The 16935-nt window shown below is 33.8% G+C and overlaps 3 protein-coding genes and 2 long non-coding RNA genes across 15 annotated transcripts in view; 4 read left to right on the forward strand and 1 right to left on the reverse strand.

Annotated features, from left to right (window-relative positions):
- LOC126876373 (venom serine protease Bi-VSP-like) overlaps positions 1-15197 on the forward strand; it is a 60601-nt gene extending 45404 nt beyond the window's left edge. For 2 of the 4 annotated variants that reach the window (XM_050639221.1, XM_050639228.1), the window contains exons 6-7: positions 13091-13432; positions 13843-13974. In XM_050639221.1, coding sequence (XP_050495178.1) covers positions 13091-13246 — 156 coding nt within the window. In that variant the 3' untranslated portion in view covers positions 13247-13432; positions 13843-13974. Of the gene's footprint in view, positions 1-13090; positions 13433-13842; positions 14588-14799; positions 14896-14971 lie in introns of those variants that run through there. The other 2 variants (XM_050639230.1, XM_050639225.1) reach the window with 2 other exon arrangements.
- Positions 105-13923, reverse strand: LOC126876379 (omega-amidase NIT2-A-like). 5 transcript variants are annotated; one of them, XR_007694151.1, is made up of 5 exons: positions 13841-13923; positions 8992-9176; positions 8423-8591; positions 7915-8148; positions 7001-7763 (listed from the first exon to the last, which is right to left on the reverse strand). XR_007694151.1 is itself a non-coding variant. In XM_050639241.1 (4 exons), the coding sequence occupies exons 2-4, from the start codon at positions 1408-1410 to the stop codon at positions 350-352; spliced, it is 387 nt and encodes a 128-aa protein (XP_050495198.1). In that variant the 5' UTR covers positions 1411-1511; positions 13841-13923; the 3' UTR covers positions 105-349. The 5 variants fall into 5 exon arrangements, 4 of the variants coding, with proteins under 4 accessions (XP_050495198.1, XP_050495199.1, XP_050495197.1 ...); XM_050639241.1 differs by lacking the exons at positions 7001-7763; positions 7915-8148; positions 8423-8591; positions 8992-9176 and adding exons at positions 105-483; positions 758-926; positions 1327-1511; XM_050639242.1 differs by lacking the exons at positions 7001-7763; positions 7915-8148; positions 8423-8591 and adding exons at positions 105-483; positions 758-926.
- The window catches only part of LOC126876382 (omega-amidase NIT2-A-like), a 398341-nt gene continuing 384490 nt past the window's right edge, over positions 3085-16935 (forward strand). Inside the window, exon 1 of the mRNA XM_050639245.1 lies at positions 3085-3122. The gene's annotated coding sequence lies outside the window, so the exon portion shown is untranslated. The remainder of the gene's footprint in view (positions 3123-16935) is intronic.
- On the forward strand, positions 9711-12538 carry LOC126876391 (uncharacterized). Of its 4 annotated transcripts, XR_007694163.1 has the most exons (6): positions 9711-10654; positions 11276-11326; positions 11385-11566; positions 11748-12002; positions 12074-12271; positions 12441-12538. It is a non-coding gene; the product is annotated as an uncharacterized LOC126876391 (long non-coding RNA). The 4 variants fall into 4 exon arrangements; XR_007694162.1 differs by having other exon boundaries at positions 11276-11651; XR_007694161.1 differs by having other exon boundaries at positions 11276-11566.
- On the forward strand, positions 15646-16934 carry LOC126876399 (uncharacterized). The gene is made up of 3 exons (XR_007694175.1): positions 15646-15778; positions 15941-16549; positions 16698-16934. It is a non-coding gene; the product is annotated as an uncharacterized LOC126876399 (long non-coding RNA).

Here is a 16935-nt window from a genome sequence, read left to right on the forward strand (position 1 = left end):
CACTGGACTACTCGATACGACGGACCAGATTCGATTTCTTTTTACTACAGACATGCAAAAAATTTCGTCTTGTCTTACTTCCTCAACAACTTTTAGATCTGATAGAAAAAAGAAACATACGAAGTAATAAGTAATGCTTACTAATAAATTCAACAAATACAGAGGAAGATGGCTAAATCGATAAATTAACGAGACTAAAAATTAATTACATCATGGATCTCTCGCTTTTAATTTTAAGCTGTAAATTACCGATATCGGTGACTGCCATATTCTCTTGAGTTTCCAAATCGTAAAGAATCTTTCCCCAGGGATTGGTCAACTGTGTATGTCCCCATGCGACGTAACTTGCTTAAGGAACACGAGCCGGTGATATGCAGGCAACGTATAATTGATTATCATTCGCTCTGAAACGCTGAAGTAATGACCAGTGCAGTGGTCCAGTGGTCATATTGAATGCCGCTGGATATATCAGCATTTGGCAACCTAACCCAGAGAAGCAGGAAATATGAAGCCACCGAATACCAATTAACTTCGTAGTTGCACGGTTCACATTCCATCATTTCTGAATATGCGAGGACAGTCCTCTTATTGTGCTTTTAATTCTTTTATTTGTTTCATTTTCAGCAAATATACTGGTTTTTTAAATTAAGCTTCTTTTTATACAGAGTTACAGATTATATTAATTTTATATAGAATATATTTAAGAAAGATATTTAATTTTTTGCTAGTTAAGTATTGATCGATTAAGTTACTGTACCTTTGTTCCGATAAATGCGTGCCATTTCCTCGAATCTAATATCATAGCAAATGCCAATACCTATTTTGCAGCCCTTCACATCGAACGTCGTTAGGGAGTTACCAGGACTGAGTGAATCACTCTCTCGAAAAGTAATCTTATTAGGAATGTCGATGTCGAATAGATGTACCTAATAACATAAAAATGTAGTCGCTAATTCTATTGCTGCAACTTTTGTAATTTAATATCAAAGTTACCAACTCCTAAACTTTAATTATTTTTTATTTAATAACTGACAGCGTTTTTATCACTTTCTTTTATTAAAAAATCCTATCATTTAATAATGTTTAAAAAGGAGAAAAAATAAGTATAATAATATTTTAAGTATGTGAAAAATTTATACAACACAAACACATTACAACAAAAATGGGCGTTTCCCGTATCATAACGTATTTTATAAACCGTAAATTATAGAATTGGTTATAGTATACGTATGTACATATGTATATTCCTAAATTATTCCTAGATAGAGTCACTTTCTTCGCCCCAATATTTTCAAATTCAAAGCCATAAAGGAATATATTACTTACCTTTCGGTGTTTTGCTATCAAAGTTCCATCGGGACCCCAAATAGTACAGGTATTGTACAATTTATCGCCCCCTATTTCAGGCATCGTACCACCAACTACATAGATGTTGTTTTCTTTAGCTGCGTTCGATGAAGCAACGCTCGTTTCACCATCAGGAATACTCTCGGCGTATTTTGGAAAGTACTCTGCATTGCAATATTTCAATTAATGAAAAATAACTGTCTTTTGTTCCAACCATAAATTAAATTGAAATGTTTGTCAGTTTTTTATTTTTTAAATTATTAAAATAACTAAGTTTTATATTTCGACTTAATTAAATATGCAATTACTTAGCTAATAGTATATATAATAAATTGTTTCTACAGGTTCAAAATGAAAAATGAATATTTAGAAATATTTAATTACGACAATGCTATTTGTGTTAGCATCAGTGGCTTGTTACTCAACGACTTTGCTAGTACTTTTTGAAACATAAAGTTAGTTTTCAATTAACACTTATACTAGAGGCGGAATTATAAATGCAAAATAATTGATAATACTAATTTATAAGTACCTAATTATTAGTATCTTAAAAAATATATTTATACAAAAATCACGATAATCATGAAAATGGGGAAATCCTATATTCTCGAATCAATTCACAATTTATTTTGTATATTAATTAGATTCCGCGCTCATCAGTGCGCTCATCAGTACGTACTCACTGGCGACATCGAGAAAATGTATCGGCAATTCCTCGTACGACCAGAGGATCGGAAATATCAAAGGATATTATGGCGCAGCGCGAGTGGAGAAACAGAAACATATGAGCTTAACACCGTAATACTCTTATCATAGAAATAGAAGCAGTCCTCAATTCATATAGATATACATGTATATGTGACGAAATATACTAAAGCAATATTGACCCTTTGTCGCTGAAAGTATCAAACTACAAAACTTCCTTTCAAATTTTCAGAATAAGGAAATCAGGATCATGATAAATAATTGGAACATAATTAAAAATAATATATCTTCTCTATAAGATAATGAATACATTGGTTCATTTAATTTTTATGGATATTCAAACGCTTCTGTGAAATAAAACGTCAAGATTATAGAGTATAAAATTCATAGCTATGAAATAACTAAAACTCTGATGTATTATTAAAAATATACGTTAGGTTGTATGTAGTGATACATACAAAGATTACATGTACAAACCCATAATTAACACAATGCTACCGCAACCATTCTGCAATCTACCTTGCCCAAAACACTCTTCCAGTCACCTCCAAACTCTTCAATTCTCTCCACCTAACCACCCACAAACCATTCACAAACATGCAATTCCCGACAAAAGAAGAACTTATCGTCAGTTGTCTTTAACATCTCGTTCATTCATTTGGTCCCTATCCCCCTATTTCCTCCCACTGCGATGATCGCACTACATTTTTCCACGTCTCTATTCTATTCTCTGGATGATCTGAATTCTCGAGCAGTCGAGTGACGATTGATCTGTACAATTGATCGATTTCTTTTTACTACAGACATGCAAAAAATTTCGTCTTGGAAAGCGATGTTGCGAGTTCGAATGCCTGGACCACATGAAGAACATTACCGGAACTGGTAAAGTTTATGTCGTTGATGATAATAATTCCTCCACGACTCAGCAACAAAAGCTACTCTGGGTGATGAGCTTAATGGTGCTGTTGCGGCTAGTTTAATTTTTCAACAGGGATCCAGATGGCGCCGTTGACGAAATTCTTTCACTATAAACGTCAACGATCAACATCAGCCATCAGGGAACGAAGAAGGTACGCTGTAACGTGTCTGAGTAATTATACCTCGAGGAGTACATACAGTTATGTAATGAAGATTCGTATGTGAGTGTTTGTTTTCTTATTTCTTTTCCCTTTGTTTCATTTGAATGGATTTTTGTACTCAAAGAGCGAGGTAAGATTACGTCAGATACGTTTTTACATATGCTAAAAAAATGGAAAATGATGATGATGAATCAATGACACGTAGAAAATAATAATCTATTGTATTGCTGTTATCTAATGGTGTTGTAGTTGACTGTATGGTGGATGTATCTAATGGTGCTGTAGTTGACTGTATGTTGTTCAATATTGCTATGAAGCTCTTCTGATTTATTGTCACTTATACGAAGGATGGAAGTATACGAAATTGATAAAATTATTAATAATATTTACGAAGAGAAAGTAAACTGTTGGATATATGACAAAATAATTCTATTTTAAATAAGAGGCTGGTCAGCGTGGTTATTTAGTTTACAAAATCAAACGAATTTAATGAATGTAATGGTAAGGAAGTAACTATAAGTGGCTGTTAAACTATTTTTATGCTTGAAAAGTAATTCGCAAAGTAATGTAAAGCAGTACTACTGAGTTGTACATAACCTCTTTCAGAATTTGTTCTTAACCTCTTGCTTCATAGCTTCCTTAATTATACTCCTCAAACTTATTGACTACTTCGATGTTGTTACGAACAGAAACTGATAAAATATTAATCTTAAATATAGATTGAAATGAAAGCTTGTCACGTAAATGTGTGTGTGTGTGTGTGTGTGTGTGTGTGTGTGTGTGTGTGTGTGTGTGTGTGTGTGTGTGTGTGTGTGTGTGTGTGTGTGTGTGTGTGTGTGTGTGTGTGTGTGTGTGTGTGTGTGTGTGTGTGTGTGTGTGTGTGTGTGTGTGTGTGTGTGTGTGTGTGTGTGTGTGTGTGTGTGTGTGTGTGTGTGTGTGTGTGTGTGTGTGTGTGTGTGTGTGTGTGTGTGTGTGTGTGTGTGTGTGTGTGTGTGTGTGTGTGTGTGTGTGTGTGTGTGTGTGTGTGTGTGTGTGTGTGTGTGTGTGTGTGTGTGTGTGTGTGTGTGTGTGTGTGTGTGTGTGTGTGTGTGTGTGTGTGTGTGTGTGTGTGTGTGTGTGTGTGTGTGTGTGTGTGTGTGTGTGTGTGTGTGTGTGTGTGTGTGTGTGTGTGTGTGTGTGTGTGTGTGTGTGTGTGTGTGTGTGTGTGTGTGTGTACTGCTTACTCAAACTATGGATCACATAACCTATACAAAAAAAAAAAAAAAAAAAAAAAAAAAAAATTATTGTACACTATAAAGCAAGAGGTTAAATCTTTAATCTGTTAAGAATTAAATTTTTTATTGTAACTGCGAAAATTATAAAAGTACCAAGCGAAGCAAGTACGGAATATAGGGATATAGGAAGCGATGGGGAACAGCAAGTAACTCCAACATCGAAATACTACAACGATTCCAATCGAAAACGCTAAGAGCCTTAATAGACGCACCTTGGTATGTTACCAACGAAACCATCCATCGCGACCTCAAGATACCTACAGTCAAAGAGGAAATAGCAAAATATAGCGACAGATATAGCAAAAGAGTCAAGAAACACCGAAACCCCCTAATCACTGGACTACTCGATACGACGGACCAGATTCGCAGGCTGAAGAGGCACTACCCGCTAGACCTAAACGTTAGATTCATTTAATTATCCAAATTAAGCTAATGCACTTACTTATAATACTTATAAATTATACCTATCTATAATAAGTATTAACTTATTGTAAATAAACAGCCATGTCACTGCGCCACGCCAGAAAAATTACTGAAAATTCTCAACGCGAGAATTGATTGTAATTCCAACAAATAAATAAAAAAAAAAAAAAGCTGTTGCTGTCCCCAAGCGCCAAAATACGTTCTGACTACTATTTTATGTATCTCACAGAAGTATGTCTTCATTCATCATCTCCCATGCCATCCACCAACGTGTTCTTAACATGTTATCTCCTAGTAAAATATTGATATTGAGTCAGATATCCAACTGAATAATCTTTTCGGTGTCTACTATAAGACATTTAAAACCAAGGCTCGTACACACGTGTGCTTATACGTCAGATGTAATACTTAACACGAAACCTGCTTATATTAATATTAAATTTATGCATAGTAGGATGTTCGACCTTTGTAAAAATGAAATTATAATACATACAGTTTCACCGTGGAAAAGTGAATCTTTCTAGCATGTCCACGCAAATGCAGCGGAGGGGAGGACTGTGCATGCACCAAACAACTTTACGTTCGTAATTTTTCACACAAATGTACAACTGTAGGGAAATAATTATCTCTGATTTTTCGGATGTTAGGAATCGACAATATCGCATAACGGAATGCTGTGTTCTACGTATTCTATTTTTGTTACGAAAGTGGTACAAACGAAGTCCACGTAAGAATAGTACAACAAAATCGGTTGAGGTTAGGTTATCGTGCAGATATCGCGGCTTTTGCATTGGAAATCACGCAACTGCCAGTCTCGTCGTTCCTTGTAAACGAAAGAAAGGTATTGTAATCGGTCGGAATTAACATAAAACTCGTCGCATGCGACCATATGGCCTGAATGTTGAATAAACGAGAGTAGAGCGCGAGCTATGTGATTCTAACCGTTTAGGCGGAAACTAATGATTGTAACCAGAGCCGAGATATATGCCAATATTACTTTGCTCGACAAAGCGTATAAGATGAGGAGAGAATCGCGATAAGGTAGAACAAGAGACAGATATTCTCTACGTAAAGCAAGTCTGTCAACTAGATTGAAATCCTATAGCTATAACTACAGTGAATCCATATTCTGGCGAATTGTCTTTTCACAAATGAAGCTTCTGAAGAACGGAATTGATACAATAACTACTGTTCATTCATAACTACTGTTGTAAGAATCTATATATTTGTCTATCTATATCTATATATATCGATCTATATATATTTGTCAGAATGTCATTTTATCAAAAAACCCATCCTCTGTAATCATAGTTTAACGAAGCATAATTAATAGAAGAGGTAGAGCGTTAAGTGGAGATGATTTAATCACAGTTAAGTAGATAAATCTCTATATTAGTCTCTTTAATTAAAATGTCCTACGTTTTATTTGCGTCATTTTTTTTCTTCATCCAATTTAAAATGTTTAAATAACAATAGCCTATACAATATAATTTTATGTAAAAAAATTGATTATACCATGTTTATTACAGATATTTAACATTTTTGTGTACATACAAAATTTAGATTATACCTCGCTTGAGAACAAAAATTCTATTTGTTTTCCTAACATGTACTAATAATTATTGATCAAACTAGAAAAAGCTGGAGGAGATTACTTAGGAAGATTACTTAGCATCTTATATTCCTGGCAAGAGAAAATGAAAAATTCGTTTCTTCTCTTTGCTTCCCTGTTCCTTCTTTCCTCCTTTTTCCCTTTTTACATCGCGTTGTTTTACATCGCAATTTACATTTATTTGTAAAGTTTGAATCTTCTCGATATTGAAGATGTTGAAGCTGCAAGTATGTATTTCATTTTAATCCATTCGAGACCGAGATTTAATTGTAAGACGATACCTAGGTGTCGGTACGATCTGAATGTTTAGTTAGAATGATTCTGTGTTTTACTCTCTCCAGGGTATCCTTTTCATACTTTGATTTTAAATCGATGACAATCTTAAATAGTATGCCTCATATTTTTAAAATATAAAATTATATACTATGTTATTCTATAATGTATTATGTACAGTCATATATATATATATATAATAATTCTATATTGAAAAAAATATGAAATTAACATGATATATACATTACTACATAAGTTATATATAAAATATGTATACTATACCCTTGCCTACTGACTGATATGAATTTCTTTCGGTCTCGAATGCGTTAAAAGAGAGCGCAAAGAAGGCGAAATTACTTATTGTAATTAGTAAAACGACCTGAGAGGCAGACAGATACAAGAAAGAAGGAATATTATATTAGCGGCATTATCATGTTTTTGCTCTCTTTAAGTCTTTCATCGAGACAGACAATCTACAGGTATTAATCGACCAATTTCTCCAAGCTGATAACTTCGAATTGATGTTTCTATATAAGAAGTGTTATGTGTTAATCTGTCTAAATGTTTAAAAGGTGTTATAAATTAAATGTTGTTAAACGATACGTAATTGCCTTTTGATCGTAAATTTTACTATCAAGGGGTCTTTTATGTATGCGTAATCATTGTGAATTATAACAATTTATGTGATCGATATTAAAGGTGTTTAAAAGCATGTAGTTTTTTTCTATATTACTATTCTCCTATATTATTATCCTATATTATTATAGCATTCCTATATTATTATAATATCCAATTACATGTTGATACACAAGATATACAGATTATTATTTATAACGTTTTGGTTTTCTTAATTGAGTCATTCATTTAGTACAAATGATAAGAAATTAGTAATAATTCACAAAAAAAGGATATCGTAGTAGAAATATTATAAAAAAACATTTTCTGTTTTAGTGTAGAGTTACTCCTTCTTACAGACAGTGTCGTACAAATCTGTACGTCTCTGAGAAAATGTAGGTATCTGAGCCCTTACTTCCTCAACAACTTTTAGATCTGATAGAAAAAAGAAACATACGAAGTAATAAGTAATGCTTACTAATAAATTCAACAAATACAGAGGAAGATGGCTAAATCGATAAATTAACGAGACTAAAAATTAATTACATCATGGATCTCTCGCTTTTAATTTTAAGCTGTAAATTACCGATATCGGTGACTGCCATATTCTCTTGAGTTTCCAAATCGTAAAGAATCTTTCCCCAGGGATTGGTCAACTGTGTATGTCCCCATGCTACGTAACTTGCTTAAGGAACACGAGCCGGTGATATGCAGGCAACGTATAATTGATTATCATTCGCTCTGAAACGCTGAAGTAATGACCAGTGCAGTGGTCCAGTGGTCATATTGAATGCCGCTGGATATATCAGCATTTGGCAACCTAACCCAGAGAAGCAGGAAATATGAAGCCACCGAATACCAATTAACTTCGTAGTTGCACGGTTCACATTCCATCATTTCTGAATATGCGAGGACAGTCCTCTTATTGTGCTTTTAATTCTTTTATTTGTTTCATTTTCAGCAAATATACTGGTTTTTTAAATTAAGCTTCTTTTTATACAGAGTTACAGATTATATTAATTTTATATAGAATATATTTAAGAAAGATATTTAATTTTTTGCTAGTTAAGTATTGATCGATTAAGTTACTGTACCTTTGTTCCGATAAATGCGTGCCATTTCCTCGAATCTAATATCATAGCAAATGCCAATACCTATTTTGCAGCCCTTCACATCGAACGTCGTTAGGGAGTTACCAGGACTGAGTGAATCACTCTCTCGAAAAGTAATCTTATTAGGAATGTCGATGTCGAATAGATGTACCTAATAACATAAAAATGTAGTCGCTAATTCTATTGCTGCAACTTTTGTAATTTAATATCAAAGTTACCAACTCCTAAACTTTAATTATTTTTTATTTAATAACTGACAGCGTTTTTATCACTTTCTTTTATTAAAAAATCCTATCATTTAATAATGTTTAAAAAGGAGAAAAAATAAGTATAATAATATTTTAAGTATGTGAAAAATTTATACAACACAAACACATTACAACAAAAATGGGCGTTTCCCGTATCATAACGTATTTTATAAACCGTAAATTATAGAATTGGTTATAGTATACGTATGTACATATGTATATTCCTAAATTATTCCTAGATAGAGTCACTTTCTTCGCCCCAATATTTTCAAATTCAAAGCCATAAAGGAATATATTACTTACCTTTCGGTGTTTTGCTATCAAAGTTCCATCGGGACCCCAAATAGTACAGGTATTGTACAATTTATCGCCCCCTATTTCAGGCATCGTACCACCAACTACATAGATGTTGTTTTCTTTAGCTGCGTTCGATGAAGCAACGCTCGTTTCACCATCAGGAATACTCTCGGCGTATTTTGGAAAGTACTCTGCATTGCAATATTTCAATTAATGAAAAATAACTGTCTTTTGTTCCAACCATAAATTAAATTGAAATGTTTGTCAGTTTTTTATTTTTTAAATTATTAAAATAACTAAGTTTTATATTTCGACTTAATTAAATATGCAATTACTTAGCTAATAGTATATATAATAAATTGTTTCTACAGGTTCAAAATGAAAAATGAATATTTAGAAATATTTAATTACGACAATGCTATTTGTGTTAGCATCAGTGGCTTGTTACTCAACGACTTTGCTAGTACTTTTTCAAACATAAAGTTAGTTTTCAATTAACACTTATACTAGAGGCGGAATTATAAATGCAAAATAATTGATAATACTAATTTATAAGTACCTAATTATTAGTATCTTAAAAAATATATTTATACAAAAATCACGATAATCATGAAAATGGGGAAATCCTATATTCTCGAATCAATTCACAATTTATTTTGCATATTAATTAGATTCCGCGCTCATCAGTACGTACTCACTGGCGACATCGAGAAAATTCCTGTATCGGCAATTCCTCGTACGACCAGAGGATCGGAAATATCAAAGGATATTATGGCGCAGCGCGAGTGGAGAAACAGAAACATATGAGCTTAACACCGTAATACTCTTATCATAGAAATAGAAGCAGTCCTCAATTCCCGCCCTCTAACTTCTATCTCCACCGATCCAAATGATCTCCTAGCCCTCACTCCCGGACATTTCCTCATTGGCGATTCATTAATGTGCTTACGTGATCGAGATTTCAGGGACATTCCATCGAACCGACTCTCCAAATGGCAGCATATCCAACAGCTTAAACAACATTTTTGGAACCGCTGGCATAAGGAGTATTTGAACGAGCTAACCAACCGCAATAAATGGAGCAAGGGTGGACACAGCATCCAAAAGGGCACAATCGTCATCCTCAGAGAGGACAACGTTCCCTCCATGCATTGGCCTCTGGGCCGAGTTATCAAGATTCATCCAGGCGCCGATGGTGTCATCCGGACAGCTACAGTTCAGACGGCAAAGAGCATTTTGGATCGGGGCGTCAAAAGGCTTGTCCCACTGCCAATTCAACCCGATCTCGAGAAACCCGAACAACTAGCCACCGAGACGAAATAAGATGGGAACTTCAACCACACCTCCCTAGTTTGATCGGTACCCTCTCAACGGGGGGAGAATGTTACGCCATGCGGCTTACCATAGGTCATATTCTTAACTATCGATCGCGGCACTATAATGTCGCAGACGGATCGTCGTGTCTGCCCGGCAAACAAACATTGTAGTGGCAAGCGCATGGTTCATTAAGCAGGGCGACTTCCAGAAACGTCGACTCGTGGCCCGTATTTTACCTCGCGTAAAAGAATGTGGCGTGATCCGAACGTAGTGGGGGTCGCCTTCCAGAAAAAACGAAAAAAATCGAAAGGCGTTCAGAACTTTTCGAGATGTCGAACCGTCAACACATGTGGTATGTCGCGCATTACTTATCAACCAAAACGCAGTTACATTTTTTTTGTTCCATTTATATCTTTCTAGTTAATAAGTTGTTGAAATAAACATTAATTTATTTGTGTTAATTCTGTGGAATTTCGTTGAACTACCCTTATTATCATAATCGAAATAAGGGGATCGATCAGTTCGTGGCGTCGATTATTTAATCGTAACGGGAACTTACAACTCTCGTTGACGTGCTATCTCGCGATCGCGTCTCTCCGCGAACGGTCGAAACAAAATGATTCACACTAAAAACTGTCCTGAATTCCTAAGAATTTATTTACCGCAAAACTGACAAAGTGTTTATTTAAAACATGAGGTTGAAGGTAGTCCTTTTCTTTCATTTCATTCATTTTCATTTTCTTTCTTAAGTATGGCTAACACAATATCTAATCAATTAAAATTTTATATTTTCACGTGAAAAGTTTCTTTAGATAATTATTATCAACATGATGACTAACTCTTACGGATTAATACGTGTCTGTAGGGCAATCCGGTGGACTTGATCGGCCTTTTACTTCGAAAGTTGAGTAATCGGTGTCGCTTTCTTACGCATCTTTGAACTGTATAAATGTTTTAAAATTGTTTGATCCAGAATGTACCACACCGGACAATCAAGAAGGCAGGTGCCTTGACTACAGAAAATGTAAACCTCTGCAAGAAATATGGCAGATACAGTACCGTACAGCCACCGATTTTTATAGACGATCAGTGTGCAGATACCAGGGCAATGTTACGATCGTTTGCTGTCCGAACGATCCAAACAAAGAGAAGAGAGAAATTTTAATAAAAACTGTGTATAAGTATAAGGCTTTGCGACCACCATACTGTGGTTTTAGCAACGTCTCTCATACCAGGGTGGTCGATGGTAAACCAGCTGAACTTGGTACGTTTTATGTCTTTCTTTCCGATTAATAATAAGCCATTTACTGCAAAGAATGAACTTTAAAGGCATTAAACAGCACATCAATGTACATTTCAATTAGACTAAATAATAATGCTATGATTTTATCGGTAGTAACTTTACTTATTAACTTGAATTATTTCTTTCTTTTACTTCATGTTAGGAAGAGTATCTTTTTGCTTGAAATAAAAAATTGATATAGGAGTAATAATATGGATAGAGATCAAAAACTGTTAGGGCAGAAATTACACGTTTGAACTTTATAGTTCAGTATAGTTCAAATAGAAATTATATAGAATTATTTAATAATTTGTATTCCACTGGAATAAAAATTTAATTTCTGTCTTTATCAAATCTCTATTTCAGAGTATTTGTACGTATGTACTTATCGTCTGCTGTATGATCGAATATCGAATAGGTAATAATCGTTGTTACCCGTTATGTGAGAAAAAATTATGTATATTCACAACTATGACTATTGCATTTTAGGCGCTTGGCCATGGATCGCTGCATTAGGTTTTCGTAATCCCCGAAACCCAGACAAACCACTATGGAAGTGCGGAGGTTCCCTGATATCGGCTAGGCATGTTTTGACCGCAGCACATTGTGCACATATGGATGGAATAGAAAACATACACAATCATAATATTGCCATTCTTAGATTGGTGGAGGAGGTGCCATTTTCGAGTAAGTCCTCAATATATATATATATATATATGCTATTGAGTATTACTGAAGTATCATATCCTGAAATTTCTTACTGTACACATATATTGTGTCATAAAGCGTGTATAATTCTTTCTCATACTTTTGGTCATTGGTTTCCTGCATTTTCATTTATTTTTTTATTTTTCAGGGTACGTATATCCCATTTGTACGAAAGAGCCCCTACGAAAGAGCAACTTCGTCGGCTATAACCCCCTTGTTGCTGGATCGGGAGCATTAAGATATAATAAGTGATATCAATTTTATAATAAAATTAAATAGTTCCAGTCTTAAATATCTTTCTTATTTTCTTCGTAGGACGACCACGACGTAATGCATTAATGGAAGTACAAATGCCAGTGATTAAGAACGCCGAATGCAAAATAGCTTATTCCAAATTTCCTAATGCACCTGATATCACTGATGGTATAATATGCGCCGAACATGCTCAGGGTGGAGAGGATTCTTGTACGGTAATTAAGTTACAGAGTTACTACAAACTATACGGTATCTGAAGACACGTCGATTCGAATTAACATCAAATCGACGTCTTAAACATTAAAAATAATAGATAAACACAATTTAATAGTTTTGCCCACTTCTCACACCTCGTTATGGTATTTAATCTAATTTCCTTCTAATCTTAGTTTTGCTCAAAATACATATAACATGTACGTTATAAATTGGAGTATTTCAATACACAAATCAATAGAAGATTATTACTGTATATAAGTATAATTTCAATACAATTCGATCGATATATTTCAGTATCTTTGATTAAAAATTTAACGATCCTTTCAGGCTGACCGCGGCGGACCACTGCTGATACAACATGAATTAACCTCGTATTTAATAAGTATTGTGTCTTATGCTTATAAGTGCGGCACAGCTGGGTATCCCAGCGTTTACACTAGGGTCACATCGTACCTTGACTTCATTCTCCAAGCGATGCAATAATATGATATTACTGTTCCATAAATATCATTGTGTAAAAAACGTAAAGTTGGATTTTCTTATTGTGGAGATAAGAAACAGCTCAAATTTACATTGTTTTGTACGTTACAAATTATAGGCTTAAAATGTACGAAATGTAACTTTGAAACGACACTAATTTTTTACGCACGATAAACCTCCACGACTTAGGTATGTAAAGATGATAAACGTGTATTAATTCTATTAATTTGGTAATAATAAACCAACTTTCTGAGAAGTTCTGTAAATTTCGTTTCTGTTGTATCAAGAGAATAATGGAATATTCCACTTAGATCGTATACTTCTTGTACGTACGTACAAAATTTTCCGGCTAATCTAAAACACTTCATAAGATAGAGAGCTTCTGGAAATTCGGACACAGAGAGTGCATAAAATACAAGATAAGTCTCGTGTCTTTCAAAATTATTTTTTATTCGCTAAAAACGTCCTGTGTACTCATGCAATCACATGCAACCTCGAAACTTCACTTATTTTTTATCACTTTCCAATTCAATACACAGTTTCAGCATTTTTGACTATATGTAAGAGAAATTTCCATTCAGCCAAAGGTGTACTTACAGATTATAGATTCCTATACGACTCTCAGTAAAAATTTATCCGCACTCCAGATAGTTAAAACTTCTGTCGACCGTATTGATCCATCTGCACTCTTCGTATGACGTCAATATCTGTTCAGTGCTGCTGCGCAGGTTTCTTTGTGTTACGTCAATTCGTTTGTGACCGTTGCGCGAGTAATGGCGCTTTGCAATGGTGATTTGCAGGAAAACAGTGCAGGATGCTGTGATTCGTTTCTTGTGGTCGGAGGTTATGTTTGATGCCTATATTTATCAAAGATTTAATGCACATTATGGAGAAAGTGTTTTGTCACGAAGTGTGTTTGAATGGGCACAAAAGTTCAAAGAAGATCGCACGAGTGTTATGAAAAAACAGCTGGACGCCCGTCCACATCCACGATGACAACATTGAACGTGCTCATGAACTTATGCTCTATGGAATAGACGAGTGACACTGGATAATGTGGCAAATCATTTGCAAATCAGCCACGGCTCTGCTTATGCAATAGTGCACGACAGATTTGGATTTTAAAAAGTTTGTGCGAGATGGATGCCGAAAAAGCTGATGAAAAGGTGAAGACGACGATGCATTCGTGGTTCGCAGCTCAGCCCAAAACATTTTTTAATGAGAAAATACAAAGGTCCTTCGGCAAATGGACAAAGTGTATACAGAAATCGAGTGATTATGTCAAAAAATGATGTATGTCTTTTTTGACAATTGCTTAAAATAAATTCTACACCGACAGAGCGGGTAACTTTTTACTCACCCTCGTAAGACACTTAAATTTCCAATCTATTATGATGAATAAAAGAGCTTATACTATTAAATCTAATTGTATTTTGTTGCATGAGAGTACACGTGTATGTGATGTACATTACCTTTATATCCCCTTGAACGCTTCAATATTGCGCATATATACTATATTTTGTACAGCTTCTATAAAATTTCGTATGTTTGTTTAGGCTGTTAATCTAGAGGCTGGAGTACAAAGAAGTGGCACAATGATGTGGGCTGATGACATTTATAATTATCAAGGAATCACCCCTACATTCGCTCAGGTATATATCGTTGACTATAACGTATTTAACATATATGATTGTTAGAATATTAATAATTAATTTTTAATTCTATCAGAATTTTAATGAAACTGTCCCTTGGGAAGGAAGAACTGATACCTTGATATCACGGTTTGTACATCCTATATATACGACAAATTTTAGAACATTATATAACGAAGAACCAGATCGTCGTGGCCATGTGATGTGAATAAAAGGACTTGAATTTGATGATATTTTTATAATGTTAGATAACATAACTAAGTATCTTCACAGTAAGATAGGATGACATGGTTTACATGATCTTAATGTTGTTCACTCGAGTGATGATATTATAAGGAAAAGCGTAATATCACAGGTAGGATGATTCATAATTTAGAACTACTAACTCATGTATGTATTAAAAATTAAAGAAATATATTAAATTTTATAGGATATTTATGTTTAGTAACCAGTAATTCAGAGATTGGTATTCATGGTTACTATAACGAGGCTGTAGAAACGCACCCTTTCTTCTTTGCAAATGGTCCTGTATTTATGTCTAAGCCGAAACTGGAACCTCTGAATAATTTAGATTTATTCTTGTTATTTTCTAAAATACTTATCTACAGTATACCATAAGGAATGATACCGTATCGCACCTAATCAAGTGCCTTAAGAAACATCAACAGGATATCACAGTAAGTAATCCCTTATCGACAGATATGTAAGTAAAAGTTATCTGTCATTGTTATACACAATTATGTGTTAGTGTTATACACAGTTATTTATCATTTTCTATTAATTCAGTTGTAGCCACTACAATATCTATGACACTGGTAGTAATTATAAGAACAATAATGATGTTCTATAAGAGGAAATGATGATTAGGAACAAAAACTTACAGGTAAGTCAAAGTATATGTTATTTGCCATTTGAAAAGAAAGTTACTAACTTGGAATTTTTTGATAAATAATAATTGTGCAAAATATATTGGATTTCAAATTTGTCAAAAATTGATATTTAAGAAGCATTGTAATAATATAACATTAATATTTTGATTTTTCAGAAGATATCATGCGGTGGATGGATAATATGCAAAAAATATTAAGCAGTATATGAATTTTCCTATTGCGTAGAGATAACAAAATGAATTTTAAAAAATGTCGACACGGTAATAAGAAATAGCATCATGACAAAGAATATATAAAGACAGTTTCATTTTTTATAAATAAAAATTTGTTGTTCCAGATTTTGAAATACAGTGAAACGTTTAATTAGTATCTTAATATCTTTAAATAATTATTATTTTAGAATCAATTGTAATTGTATCATACGTACTTTTGAATTCGTGCAAGAACATATGTAATTTTGAAGTAGTTATTATTAGGAAACTGTTAGACGCGAACAGTATGCGAAAAGTTAGTATGCAGTGTAATAATTATCAATCAAAACACAAGAATTAAATTCTTGAGGAAAAAATTTCCGGAATTTCTTATTTACATGATTATAGAGAAATCCATAATAAAAAGGAGCTGCTTTCTAATACTTCGCTTCCTTGTAATGCCTACGTTAACAATAATGAGGTTCGACTTTTTGTTTTTAGAGGGATACTGGAAAATTTGAAAGTACAGTACCATTGGGAAGAAAATCACGATATTGAAAACGATATTTGCAAGTAAATTTCCAAAAAATCTGTTTTCAAATTTTCGCTTTCTATTTCACATTAAAAGAAAGGGAGGGCTGCCTTCTTTTTCTGCAAGACAAAACAAACATTCTGAATCTCGTATCAATGAATGATGTCAATAAGTTATTTTTCTTTTCAGATTGAACAATATTCCAGATTTATTCATAATTTCATACTACGCGAAGAATAGACTTTCATAGGTATATAAAGGAAATATTAAGTATAGGAAAACTCTTTTTCGTTGTAGGTGACATATGCTTCACGGTTGAACACATGTATTTTTGAACACATATAAATGAAAAAGTACTCTTATGGAGAAAAAGAATTGATACCTTCGATTGACATTAGATAATGTATATAAACTTATGAACAATCAC

Source organism: Bombus huntii, unplaced genomic scaffold (assembly GCF_024542735.1).
Source record: "Bombus huntii isolate Logan2020A unplaced genomic scaffold, iyBomHunt1.1 ctg00000073.1, whole genome shotgun sequence".
NCBI lineage: Eukaryota > Metazoa > Arthropoda > Insecta > Hymenoptera > Apidae > Bombus > Bombus huntii.